At 40.3% G+C, this 13,604-nt stretch overlaps 1 protein-coding gene across 2 annotated transcripts in view; it reads left to right on the top strand.

Moving 5' to 3' along the window:
• The window catches only part of nrsn1l (neurensin 1-like), a 131,682-nt gene extending 118,360 nt beyond the window's left edge, over positions 1-13,322 (top strand). Inside the window, exons 4-7 of one of the 2 annotated variants that reach the window (XM_074614553.1) lie at positions 5,425-5,553; positions 7,692-7,756; positions 8,209-8,361; positions 10,713-11,807. In XM_074614553.1, coding sequence (XP_074470654.1) covers positions 7,697-7,756; positions 8,209-8,361; positions 10,713-11,126 — 627 coding nt within the window. In that variant the 5' untranslated portion in view covers positions 5,425-5,553; positions 7,692-7,696 and the 3' untranslated portion in view covers positions 11,127-11,807. Of the gene's footprint in view, positions 1-5,424; positions 5,554-7,613; positions 7,757-8,208; positions 8,362-10,712 lie in introns of those variants that run through there. The other variant, XM_074614552.1, reaches the window with a different exon arrangement.
• The last annotated feature ends 282 nt before the right edge of the window (positions 13,323-13,604 follow it).

The following is a 13,604-nucleotide window of genomic DNA, read 5'->3' as shown; positions in this document are numbered from 1 at the left end:
CACACACACACACACACACACACACACACAAACTTATTCTGCCTGGTAGCAAATCGGATCGGATAAATATGTGAAAATGACAGTATTTGTTTTCTTTTCATTTGGGATCTGTTATGACAGTCTGCATAAATAATGCATCTTCAGGAAACACTGAAATATTTACAGAACACATATTGGCACATATCTGACTATGTGTGTGTGTGTGTGTGTGTGTGTGTGTGAGGTTGTTTCTTTTAACATTATTTCAGAGATGGACCATGCCTTGAAGGGAGCCTGCCTTTAATGAGAGGTACCGCTTACAGAGGCAGAAACGCTTCTTTAGTTTGCATTCCCGGAGGCATTATCAGCCATTGACAGCTGCTGAATGCAGCACTCAATTTAAGGAGACTATCCTGTCAGATTGGCGTTTGATGGACAGTTTAGAGACTCCAGAGTTGTACAAAAACTTACCTTACCTTCCAATATTTATCTCCTTGGTGGTAAAAAGTTGAAAGGACTCAACCATGAAACTGAAGGACGGTTGCACATAGATGAAACGTCTGTGCATTTTTTTTTGTCATTAAGAACTCTATAAAAGAGTTCTCCATCTGCTGTGCGAGCCCTTTTTTATGCTTTTCAGACAAAAACTTACCTTCAAAATGAAAACCATTATAGCATTTCTGTTCAAACTGAATTGGTAATGAAATGCACATACAAATACAACAAAAGCAAAAATATAGAAACGAACAACAACAGAAAAAAATCAAGGTAAGAATAACGTAGCTCGATGGACACATAAAAAAATCCATTGAATAAAATGAGAACCCTGTGGCCCTCCACATGTAATGTCTGCTAATTCAGATTTATAGATGGATAGGTTGACTCAAATCACTTTTAATACGCTATGATGACATCTAGAAGGATGTAACTGTGACAATCCCCTACACAAAGTGGACATAAACATCACACCTATATATGACTTTTGAGCATTTAAAACCATAGGCATTAATATGCTGATTTAAAAGGTTACTCCAGGGATTTACTGTTGCACTTTCATAAAGTTGTGGAACCTAATAAACTCAGGCTCCAAAACACATTTACTGTGATGCAACCAATAGTATAATTTCATTTCATCCACCCAATAAATGCTTCTATCAACTCTTTTAAGTGCCACACCTAAATTTGTTTTCAAGCCAAGATAACCATGACATTTCCTCAGACTTTAAAAAAAGCTCTCTCCAGAGCAGCAGAAGACATTACACTCGGGATGCAAAACCAAACCGAAAAAATTATTAACCGTTCAATGAATGTACAAAGCGAACTGTGGGCTTGTTGATCCGTTGCACCACTATTAAATACAGGCCTCCTAATTATTTGATGAGGTGCCAGAGACATAGAAGAGGCAATTATCTGAACATAGGCCGATTTGACCATTTAGTAGCCTGCCTTATTTCATGAATAAAATCAGTGTTTTGGCTTCATATAATATAGAAATGTCATTCCTTACAACCAACCAACCGACCGACCAACCAACCAACCAACCAACCAACCAATCAACCAATCAACCAACCATTCAATCAACCAATCAACCAATCAATCAATTTATATATTTTGGAGTTCAAACACATTACAAATGGTTAAGTTTTCTTCTCCCCAAAGTGCAAAACATCTGAACCAAAACTGTGTCCCAAATACAAAGCAAACCATGGGCTTGTTGAATCATTACACCACTACATTATGCAACTGTTTTCACAGGATGATCAGGATTACCAGTGATGAGTGAACTCACTTTTGATTGTAAAATTGGTAGAGTGGCCCTTTAACAGCTTCAATTTTTCTTGGAAGGGTTTCCACAAGACTTTAGAACCTGGCTGCGGGGATTTGCTCCCATCAAACAACCGTGAGGTCAGCTACTGATGTTTGGCGATAAGGCCTGCCTCACAATTGGCTTTCCAGTTCATCCCAAAGGTGTTGGGTGGGTTGGAGGTTGGGGGCTCTGCCCAAGCCGGTCTAGTTCTTTTTACACCAAACCCAGAAAACAATTTCTTTATGGACATTGGGGGACGTTGGAAAAAAATTGCTGTCTGACTTGCTACTTAGAGGTAGTTTGCAGAAGACAAGGGTTGAAGACGAGGTCACTCAAGAAAAAGTTTGAACCAATTTAAAAGCAACTGTGGCCAAACACCAAAAGCCCTTCGGACTAAACAAACTTCAAAGGGATAATATCTAGACAGGTGCAGAATGTGCCAAAGGGGGAAGTTTCAAACAGCTCATCCCAGCTGAATAACAGTGCTAGACCTAGACTATCAGAGCGGTTATAAATATATAGGCAGTCTTAATCTGGCTTTCATATAATACCGCTAAATATTCCTTTAGGCGGGTAGTGACTCCATGAGTTGAGTGGCTAATGCTTTAATCTCCTGTGGTATATAGACACATATTTCCTGTTTTTTTATTTCCTATAGCATTATAAAGTGTTGCTGTGATTGCTCTTGACTCACTCTGGAGCACCCACCTATATTTCCAAAGAATAAATTGTGTGCTATCTGGTTGATTCACTTATAGTGCGGATGCTACTAGAAGTCAGTGGGTTGAATTAAAAGTGACAAACCTCATTAGAACTTCTGAAGAAGTACTCAAGTAAAACTTCAGTGAAAATAGAATTACCACAGTATAAAATACTCTATTATAAGTAAAAGTCCTGAATTCAAAATGGTACTTAAATAAAAGTACGTTACAGAAGTATTATCAGCAGAATGTACTTAAAGTATCAAAAGTAAAAGTACTCGTTATGCAGAATTTTTTCCTTTCATAATGTTTTATTATTGTAGAATATAATATTATTCAGTTTTTCTCACTAACAAATGCATATAAGAGGAGTTTACTTTGTATACCTTGCATACTACTAGGTAGATAACTAATATAGTATTGCATCATAACATATAAGCATATCATATGTTTTTTGTTTTTTTAAAGGAACAGTTTGTAACATTTTGGGGGATCTATTAGCAGAGATGGATTATAATATTTATAACTGTTTTCATTAGTGTAAAATCACCTGAAACTAAGAATCAGTGTGTTTTCATTAGCTTAGGATGAGCCCTTCACCATAGTTCTCCGACGCGCTTGTGAAACTGCGGTAACGTGAGTCACAGAGTGCAAAACTGTGGTACCGCCGGCTGCCGTCTGACTTCCGTTGCTCCCAAAGTAATGTTATTATGGTAAAGATGGCCTCTGAGTGAGGTGAACAGCGTTACCACGGTTTTGCACTCGGCGGCTCACGTTACTGCAGTCATGGAAAGGAGGAGTGAGCGGAGGGGTACTCAGTTGGTTGCAATCCGCCAGCCGCTTAGAGTGTTGTCAGGCTATTAAATAGGCATTATCGATCGCTACAAGCCCCATAGATGTGGGTCAGTAGGGGTCTACTACAAAACACTGCATTATAAGTAAAAGTGTAACAAAGGGCTTTCAGCCAGGTAAACTGAATGCTCATCCTGTGTGAAACCAACAATGTGTGTAGCAATTGCGTAGTTATTTTAACCCAAAACACAATATTTTTTCCAAAACTTAACTTTTTTTTTTTTTGCTTAAACCTAAAGAGGTTGTAGTTTTATTGCCTAAACCTAAATAAGTCTTTTTGTTTGAGTTCAAAAGGTGACATTTCATTCAGTTTTACAACGTGTTAGAACTTTTAAGTTTCACTTTTACAACATAGTAGGCATAGTAGGCCCCTAATGACCCACATCTATGGTGCTTATTGTGACTGAAAATGTCTATTTAATGGCCCGATTAACAGTCAAATCGAGTGCAGCTGCAACCACACCAAAGGCTGCCAAATCTTACACACTTTCCCTTTAATGTAAAAAAGTGGCATAACTATTAGTGTCGAATAAATATAGTGGAGCGAAATGTAAAATATTTCGATCTGACGTGGTGGAGGAGAAGTATAAAGTTGCTTAAAGTTAAGATGGGCTACTTAAGTAAAGTACAAATACCTTAATATTGTACTTCAGTACAGTACTTGAGTAAATGTACATTCCACCGCTGCTTACTAACTATATGGACGAAACGCTTTGAACCATCTGTGTGATAAAGACCCAGGTTATAGGTTAACAAAGCTATTCTCAACCACTGGGCCGCGGCCCACTGGTGGGCCTCAGAGCACCACCTAGTGGGCCGCGGAGGTACTGACAAATGGTTAGATTAACCTCTTTAAAATCCAACTAAAAATGTTTTTCAGAGGTTGTAGCGGGCGGGTTTTAAAGCTAGAGGAAGGATACTGGAATGATATGGAACTAAAAATCCTAATGAATCCATCAGTCCCAACCATGCCATGCTAGCTTTTCGGGAAGGAGGCTATAAAAACACTTAAGTTACGCTAAATTTTGGCGAGGAAAAACTGGCACAGTCATTTTCAAAGGGGTTGACCCCTTGACCTCTGACCTCAAGATATGTGACTGAAAATGGGTTCTATGGGTACCCACGAGTCTCCCCTTTACATACATATATGTCTCAGATGCAGTGACACAAAAATGGAGCATTTTTTAAATGAAAAGTGATGTTGGAGACAACCCTGCACCAGTAAAAGCTCCAAAGCATGTTGGTGAGGTAATATGACCCTGAATACTTTGGATTCATAATGGATGGCAGTGACGGGTGAGGGTAAGCTGAATATTACATTACACCTGACAGTGGACACATATTTATAGCCCAGTTTGTTATTTATTTTGGGAAGGTGGTCCTCGGAATTACTTTAACAATCAGACGTGGGCCTCAAGTTGCAAAAGGTTGAGAAGCCCTGGGTTAACAGACACATCTATATCATCTAGGTCAGGGGTCTCTAAGCAACCTGCACCTCCGGAGCCACATGCGGCTCTTTAACCCCTCTCCAGTGGCTCCCTGTGGATTTTTAAAAATGGAAAATTGAAAATGATTTGTTTACCTTTCCATTTTTATTTATCATTGTTGTAGGTCTATGGTACGATGGTTCCACATTGAGGGAAAAAAAATAAATCGGATATTACGAGAATAAAGTCAGAGGTTTTCGAGAAAAAAAAGTCGTAATATTATGGGAATAAAGTCATAATATTATAGAGAAGTAATTTTATGTGTTATTTTCTTTTTCTTCTTGTAAACCTATGACTTTATTCTCATAATATTACGACTTTATTCTCGTAATATTAAAACTTTTTTTCTGGTAAAGTTATGACTTTATTCTCATAATATTACGACTTTTTTCTCATAATATTATGACTTAATTCTGGAAATCTCCATTTTCTTCCCTCAATGTGGCCCTAATACATCACAATGCTCAAATGTTTTGTGGCTCCAGACAGATTTTTTATTTCTTTTTGGGCCTAAAATGCTTCTTTTGATGGTAAAGGTTGCTGACCCCTGATCTAGTGTTTACACTGTTTTTTTCCCTCCACTTGCACGCATGCTCAGTGTGATTCATGTTCAGCTGATTCCCATCAGAAGCTGCGTTGGTTGGAGCTCCAGCGGTCCGACAGCACATGGATCCCCAGTGAGAAGAGCGAGCACTCCGGCCGCAGGGGGTAAGAGCTGAGTCCGTCCGTGGTTCTAAACTCGGTTAGTGTGAAAAGAGGAGGCTGCCGGTGCGTAGAAAACGTAAGAACAGCTGTAGATGAAGTGCGATGGAGATAAAGAGTGACATGAACTGAGGCTGCTGCATGGCCGCGATGACTCACTGGTTGCTGGCTGTTAGTTTCAGTCTGTGCTGAGTTGAAATGACCACCATGCCTTTTGATTCTGCCTGCTGTGAAAGAATGTGATCAAAATACAACATTAACAGTAAGCTATATATAGAAATCAAAAGTGAAATAAGAGAAATAAAATGCTAGATTTGCATTTTTAAACGGGGCTCTGCAGTATGTGAACTTAACTCTGTCTTTGAGTCAGTCAGGGGGAAAGTTGGGGCAAACTGAACTAGCACCATGGACAGCGCTCTGGTTAAAGAGAACAAACATCTGTGTTACTGTGTCAGTGATAGGATAGGGAGCAAGCAAAGCTTAGACTAAGTTTGATGTGTTTTATGATCATCAAAAATCTGAAAATTCATTTGAAAAATAAATGAATCAGTAGTAGGGGAGATCGGGATTGGTGGTAACACCTTTTTTTTTGTTTTGTTTTGTAACTTTTATAACTTGCTGCAAGGTGGTGCAGTGGTTAGCACTGGCGCCTCACAGCAAGAGGATCACAGGGACGAATCCGGCTTTGGGGCCCTTCTGTGTGGAGTTTGCATGTTGTTAGCGTGGGTTTTCTCCGGCTTCCTCCCACAGTCCAAAGACATGCAGGTTAGGTTCATTGTTGACTCTAAATTGCCAGTAGGTGTGAATGTGAGTGTGATTGGTTGTCTTTCTCTATGTGTCAGCCCTGCGTTAGGCTGGCGACCTGTCCAGGGTGTACCCTGCCAGCTGGGATTGGCTCCAGTCCCGCCTCGACCCCTAAAGGGCTAAGCGGTTGCAGATGATGGATTGACTTTTATAACTTTAAATTTAATGCAAAAACAATTGTTGTGTGTGTGGTTTAATGGTTTAATCTTTGACATGTATTACATGTTATGAACTGATCTTGTGTTTTTAATGTGGAATCCTAAATTCAAGTAAATTTATTTAGTTACTCTCCACCGCTGGAGTCGCATGAAGTTTTCCATTGAAATGATGTTATGGACTTTTTCTTACCTCCTTTTCTTGTGAATTCACTCTTTTAATTGTGTTGACATTCACCATGAATAAACCCAGAAAAGGTCGGATCGACTTATAAGGAAAATCTAATCCTAACAAAAATAAATTGGATGCCACATTCAGAAATCTTTTTAGACGACTTTGTAAATGCTATTTCTAAAAGCTTCACTCGATAAGGTAAAAAGCACAAATTGCATCAGGTACTGGAATGAAAGAGTTTGGATATTCGGTCTGTTTGAATAAGCTTTTTCTTCAACGTGGTGCAATCACACACAGGTTCTTTTGTCGGCATACAAAGTTTACTTTCTCATGTTTTCGTATTAGTTTTGCTTACATCTCCACATTTCTATTTACGATTTGTAAACACAAATCACACGGACTCACAAAAAGCTTATTTAATTGGACAGAGTTTGGTAAAAGCTCATCCTGTCAGGTTCGAGATTTGGGCCGTATATAGAGGAGGGTAAAAACATTACCTGAGCAGGATGTTCTCCTTTGGTGATTACTGACTCATTTTTCAGGGTTATGTTTGAAATTGCAGTCGGGTTAAACTCACTGTACAGTATAGACTGAGATCAGCCGTGTGTAGCCGCTGAGAGAAGGCGTTTGAAGGCAGAGAATGAAAGAAATCAATCAAACTGCCTTCGGGAGAATAACAACAGAGGGACATGTGTGCATATGCGTATGAGGAAGAATAGAGCGTGCACGCACTTGCATCCGTGTGACTCATCCGTGGGTGGTAATAGAGCCACCTCAGGGCCACGGTAGCCGTCAATCGTTCACATGCAGCAACAATAACTGGGGCAACCTGACGACGCAGGCCAAGATTTATAACCAGCCTCTGAAGGGATGGCGGGCTTTTATTGAGGGAAATCCATATTCAGCAGATAGACAGTGTTTGTGTTACAACAGCCTATCTGACATGCACACATATCAATGTGTCCAGGACTCTGAATATGTATTACTTACAGTATGTATCTGTGTCTTTTCACTGTATAGGTGTACGAGGTGTGATGGCGCTGTGCTCTGAGGCCTGTGTCTCCGGCTCAGGAGGAGAATCCTCCGGGAGTGAGGTGAGCCGAGTTCCCCTGGGTGATGATCTACATTTATTTGATTTTTATTACAGCTAAAAGAGTCTTGGGATCAACTGTTACGTCCCAGTAAGGTCTAGGGGTAAGGGAAGCAACATGAGCCGGTGGTATCAGGCGTACAGTAGCCGTTTATTGTTAAATGCACAATTGAAATGATAGAAAACAGGCTGCAGGCAATTTACCAACAAAGTTGCAGCAAACAAAAACAACACAAGTGTTGACATAAAATGTTAATTGGCTTCTAATGGCGCCGAAATCAATAACTTTATAAAACAAAAATGACTGCAAACTAGAAATTAGGATCACAGCTGAGCTGGCAAACAACTAAATATAAACAAGAAATAAAACTCTATTTTAAGCAGATGTACAGACCAGAGGACATCTGATATGTCATGTAATTTGGTCCCTTTTGTGCGCAACATCCTTCCATCCAGGCGGGTTCTAGCTGTCTTCAGTTTGGGGTTCGTTCCTATCTGCACCACTTCTATGAAGAGTGCTCGTCCTCCATGTGGGAGAGAGACCCAGAGGATCCGGGGTTCGTCCAGAGCCAGAGGTCAACCCTGTGGTGGAACTCAGCAGTCTGGAAGGTAGGGGTGTAAGAAAATATCAAAAAAATATTAAGTATCGCAATATTCAGTTTTTTATGATACTGTATAGTAGTGCTATGATGTTGATGTTACCCTGACTGTGATAAATGCAAATGCAGATCCTACTGTTCTGATTGCATAAACTTTTTTTACTCCGTTTTTATGCACATGGTGGTGTGTTCTTTACACTATGACAGTTTTCCTAAAATTAGATTAAAAATCGCATTACACCGCCTTGCTTACAGTATCGCAATATATCGCAATATATTGAATCGTAACCTCTGTATCATGATACGTATCGTATCTCCAGATTCCTTCCAATACATAGCCCTACATACTGAAGGTAGAGCAACTACGCTCTCCCATCTGTTTACATTACTCCTTCCTGTAATCTCTGTTCCTTGGTCTTTAAAACACCTCACTCGTGTTTTCAGTGCTCAGCCTCTCTGACATTTCTTGCATTATTTGGTAGTGAAACCTATTGTGTATTTCCCTTAATCAGTCCTATATTCTGATATGTCATGTATAAATAAATATCAGTCACTAATTGATATAACACAATAGAGATTAAATCCACAATTAGCATCTGTCGCATCCCATGAGAAATCCTAAAGGCAAACAGGAAGTGATGCATGCTACTTGCATGCAGAATTCCCCGGAGAGACGGAGGGTCAGGTGCCCTCATTGTTCATAGAAAGTTTACTCATCCTATTAAGTATGAAACTGTTCACTGATATAGTATAGTCAGTGGGTGATGTCCCATAAGTGTATTTCTTTATGCAGCTCTGTTTCCCGTTACCCTTACTGGGTACAGCATGTTTTTTTTTTTTTTAAATTGTCGTAAATAATCATCTTTTTTGGCCTTCTCTTTGCTCTACATCAATCAATAACATGCTATTTTGAGGCTTACTGTGATTGTAAAAGCCTTTAGTGCTTGTCACAATACACAAAGATCCAGTTATAGAAAAGGTCGAAATCATATTAAACAGACTTTACCCTGCCAGCTCTCTAGGAAAAAGTCTGTGTAATGTCCGACTGAGCCGGAACTGATGATTGTCCGGAGAATCCACAGCAAGCAAGCAAGCGAGTGGGCGTGTCGATGACGTTTCTATCATGGCTGGCATGAAACAAGGAGGGTTAAAAGAGGAGATGTCGGAGCGCCATATTGCGTCATATCATTATGGTACAACACATGTTCAGTAATATCTGGTGTGCACTTCTATAAAAGGCTCACTATAGCTGGCTCTGCTCCAGTCACACTGCACGTGTCATACCCCATAGCTCAAGACCATGGCTATGTTCCAGATCGCATACTTTTAGTACTTACCCTGCCCTTACAAAGTATGTACTGTTGCATGCAGTATGCATACAATTGGGACGTACTACTTATCGTCATAACATTTTGCCTTAAACTTTGACCCTCTTGCTCATATATCCGCTGCAAAGAGGATTTTGGGTCAGAATAGCCAGAAAAGCATGCTGGCTTGCATACTGCACAATGCGACCAGATGTACTAGGACATCCTGGTATTTTTGACATACTGCATTTGACATGCTATGTATTGGGACATACTAAATCTTTTTTCTGGCATACTAAATAGTATGTTATTATGGGTATTTGAACACACAGCGTGTCCCCGCCTCCATTCAATAGCCTTGGCGTGAAATTTGAAGAAAAACAAACATCCGAAGGTGAAGAAGAAGAAGGGCTATTTACATGAAAACGCCAACAAAAATGTGTAACTGGAGAAACAACGAGATTCAGGAGCTTCTGTCAGTAAAGGGCAGACACCGAAATCGTCAGACAAATCCAAGAAATGGCAGGAGATTATTGTTCATGACCAAATTATGAAGCGGCTACGTGACCGTGGTGTACTCCCGACACTGTTTCCTTGGATATTGTGAGAAAGCGGCTCAAGATTAGACTGCCAAATTCCCCATTCACTGCTGTCCTTGTCACTGTGAGCCCCACCGTTGGTCTGGAGAGCACTGCAGACAGAGATGTGCCTCATCTGTCTGTGACACATGGTGTCGCCTGTTCTTCACCAGTGTAATAACTCTAAAAAACTCTTTCTGTTATACACATATTGTGCAAACAGTGCATTTTGGTCTGTCTCTGCATGATGAAGTGCAACCAGTGGTGTGGTGGTATTTGTAAAGGTGAAGGATTGCATGTAAGCCCCCTGCCCATTTGCCAATTTAGATTTTTTTAGCATCACACACAACAAAATGACCTTTCCTAACAAGGAGTGAAGAGCACTGAGCAAATAAGGCCACCTATAGAAAAAAACAAGACCAGGGCTGCACATATTTCCACTTTTGGTTTTGCTTTCTGTCTCACTGTCTCTCCAGGTGTCCTTGGTCGTGGGTCTCTTGATCCTGACTGCAGGTATTGCCAGCCTGTCAGTTGGTTGCTCCACTCCCCATAAAATTGAGTCGTTCGGAGAGGGGGACCTGTTCTTCGTGGACAGCCAGGCCGTCAGTTTCAACAGGGGGTTGCACCTCAGCACCGCGGCCGGGATCGGGCTCTCTTGCCTGGGCTCGGCCCTGGCGGCGATGGGGGTTGTCGTTTGGATCCTCCCCAGGGCCAACTTGAAGGAGAGGCTTTTCCACAGACCGGGGGAAGGGGAACGGAGAGGAGAGTCGGGGTCAAAGTGGAGGGGATTTAGGGATCCTGTGGATGTGGTCACTAAGCCGCCAGGTATAGAGGAGGGGAAGATACCCGTCACACTGTCGAAAGTGGAAAATGTGCAGTGCACTTCTTAAAGAAGATCCCTGCTGAGCTACATGATGTGCAGGCTTTTGTTCTAGTCCAGGGCCTTATTTACCTGCTCTTATTATTGTTGTTGAACCAACCAAGTGTCATTTTAGCATGGAAATTGGAGTTCTGTTTTGTGACCTGGATATTACAGTTATACATAAAGATCTGGACACACCAGGATTTAAAAAGGCAAAATTGCCGCGATCAAAGGAGGTAGAATTAATCTGTTCAAATGTTCTGTGTTGAGTTCAGCTTTCACGCGCAAATTTACACCATTGACTTATAGCAAGCTGTCTTGACAATACTGACCTCTGAGGGGATGGAGAGCCGGAGACTCCAAAATAGAGGAAGTTATCGTGGCTTATTGCACCATCTACCTTTATTTAATCCTCCTGTTAGAGTATAAACTGCTCCACAAAAGAGGAATGGTGCAGACAGTTATGAGACGGTTCATAGATTCCTATGAAAGTTGGTCTGTAGCGCATTAAGCAAAAATGGCTTGACTGCCGAGTGATAAAGTATCCGGATCTTCCGGCAATATCGACATCCATTGGGCCCATAGGCGCAGTAGGGTTTCCTTTAACCCCGCCTCCCAACCCTCGGTCTGGGGCTCATTCACATGAACGGAGGAAGGGAAATAACTTGGCTATTAGTGTATTTTACATCTTTTAGGACATAGTGATTTAGCCATAGTTCGTACTGGGAAATTGATTTACCTAAAAAAAGATAAAATGAACCGCCAAGTTACAGACGTGTATTTCCCAATCTCAGTCAATGGGAAAAAGTCTTTTTAGGCCAAATGGCATCACGTGAAAGTCGTAATTCCACCGTTTGGCCATCACAAAAATTTGCTGGTTAGCAAGTTAATAGTCGCCAGCTAGACGGGCATAGACAGGGTGCTTTAAACACCTGTTTGACATTTAAAGCACAAATTGATCTGCCTACCTGTAGTCCATAGATTTTTTTTGATAGATCCAAATTAAAATGTATAGGCGAGGCCCTAAGACTTCAACCAGAGACCTTGAGGCTTTCTGGAACACCTTGTATTACAGGACCGGGATATAGTTGTTGACCATAGACTGTGTTTGTTCAGTGCACTAGTGTTATTTTAAAAATACAGAGTCCACCTCAACGCTCAAAGAGAGCAGAATCCCACTGACTGATGGTAGAGAATGCTGTTTTTACCTCCCACTTGATAGTGTTTGTCGTATTTTTGCTCAATATGTTTTATACATTTTTTTTTTTTTAAATAGTAGTGCTACCAGCTTTCCACGTAGTTAGACAAGGTGGTGATATTGGTATTGATATTGATATTGGGGTTATATTTAGAAAGCTGCCCACATGCAGAAGAAGGTTTAGGATGAAAAGAATCATTCAACAATTCTGTATCTAAATTTCCACAGACTGTATCTCCACTAATGCTCAGCCCGCTGTATTCAACACATGTGCAGCCACATGCACTTTCACTCATCCTCTCACCCACACGCCCACACACAAATTCATGCTCCATTGACAATATCACCTATTTTCTCCCCACTGTAATCTGGCTCTGTAATTGCTTGCAATGTGTCGCCAGGCAACAGTTGGGCTTCAAGTGCTCCATTTTCAAACCCGAACAAAGACTCTTTTCTGATTGGCCCGGCACTTCCCCTCTCTTTATTTTCACACCAATCAGATTTTTTGTTTACAGGCATACACAGTGAGTGGTGAAGCGGCGGTGAGAGGAATTTGCACTGGCACCTTAGAGGCCACCTTTTTGATTAGGTCCTCCAGTTTTGTCAAAATAGCTTGAATAATAGAGAGTGCATGTTAGAAAGAAAGGAAAAATAGAATAATCATGATGTCCTGATTGATCAACTGCAGTGATTTCACTCGATGTTATTATTGATGTTTCGTTGTTTTATTGTGTTTTTGGCTATGATGAAGATAATGGAATAAAATGAGAATCAAGTGTCACTGGCGTAAAACAAATGACCCAAATAAACTTGTGACTTGTAAACTTGTAAACTCTAGACTTTGTTAGTGTTTGGTTCCATTTAATCAACCTGGTCCACTGTGGCAAGAATATAAACCTATTTGAAATCTACTGTAACGGATATCTTTGATATTTATGCTCAATCAAATGGTTCTTTGTAATGAAAAGGTGAAAGGTTTATATGTAGTGCTGCACCCACTGAGGAATAACAGTCTTTTTCAGCTTTCAGCTGCTTTTAGCATCTTTTCAGCTACTTGAAAAAAAGTCATAGTATAGTATGTCGATGAATTTTATGAAAGAAGTCATAGTATAGTATGTTGATAATTATAGTGAAAAAAAAGTCAAAGTATAGTATGTCGATAAATTTAATGAAAAAAAGTCATAGTATAGTATGTCGAAAAATTGCATGAAAAGAAGTCATAGTATAGTATGTCGAAAAATTTTAAAGTCATACTATAGTATGTTGAAAAAGTTCGTGGAAAAAAAGTCATTGTATAGTTTGTTGATA

This window comes from Sebastes fasciatus, chromosome 17 (genome assembly GCF_043250625.1).
Source record: "Sebastes fasciatus isolate fSebFas1 chromosome 17, fSebFas1.pri, whole genome shotgun sequence".
NCBI lineage: Eukaryota > Metazoa > Chordata > Actinopteri > Perciformes > Sebastidae > Sebastes > Sebastes fasciatus.
The sequence above is the reverse complement of the archived record's forward strand: the minus strand, read 5'-3'. Positions and strand labels throughout refer to the sequence as shown.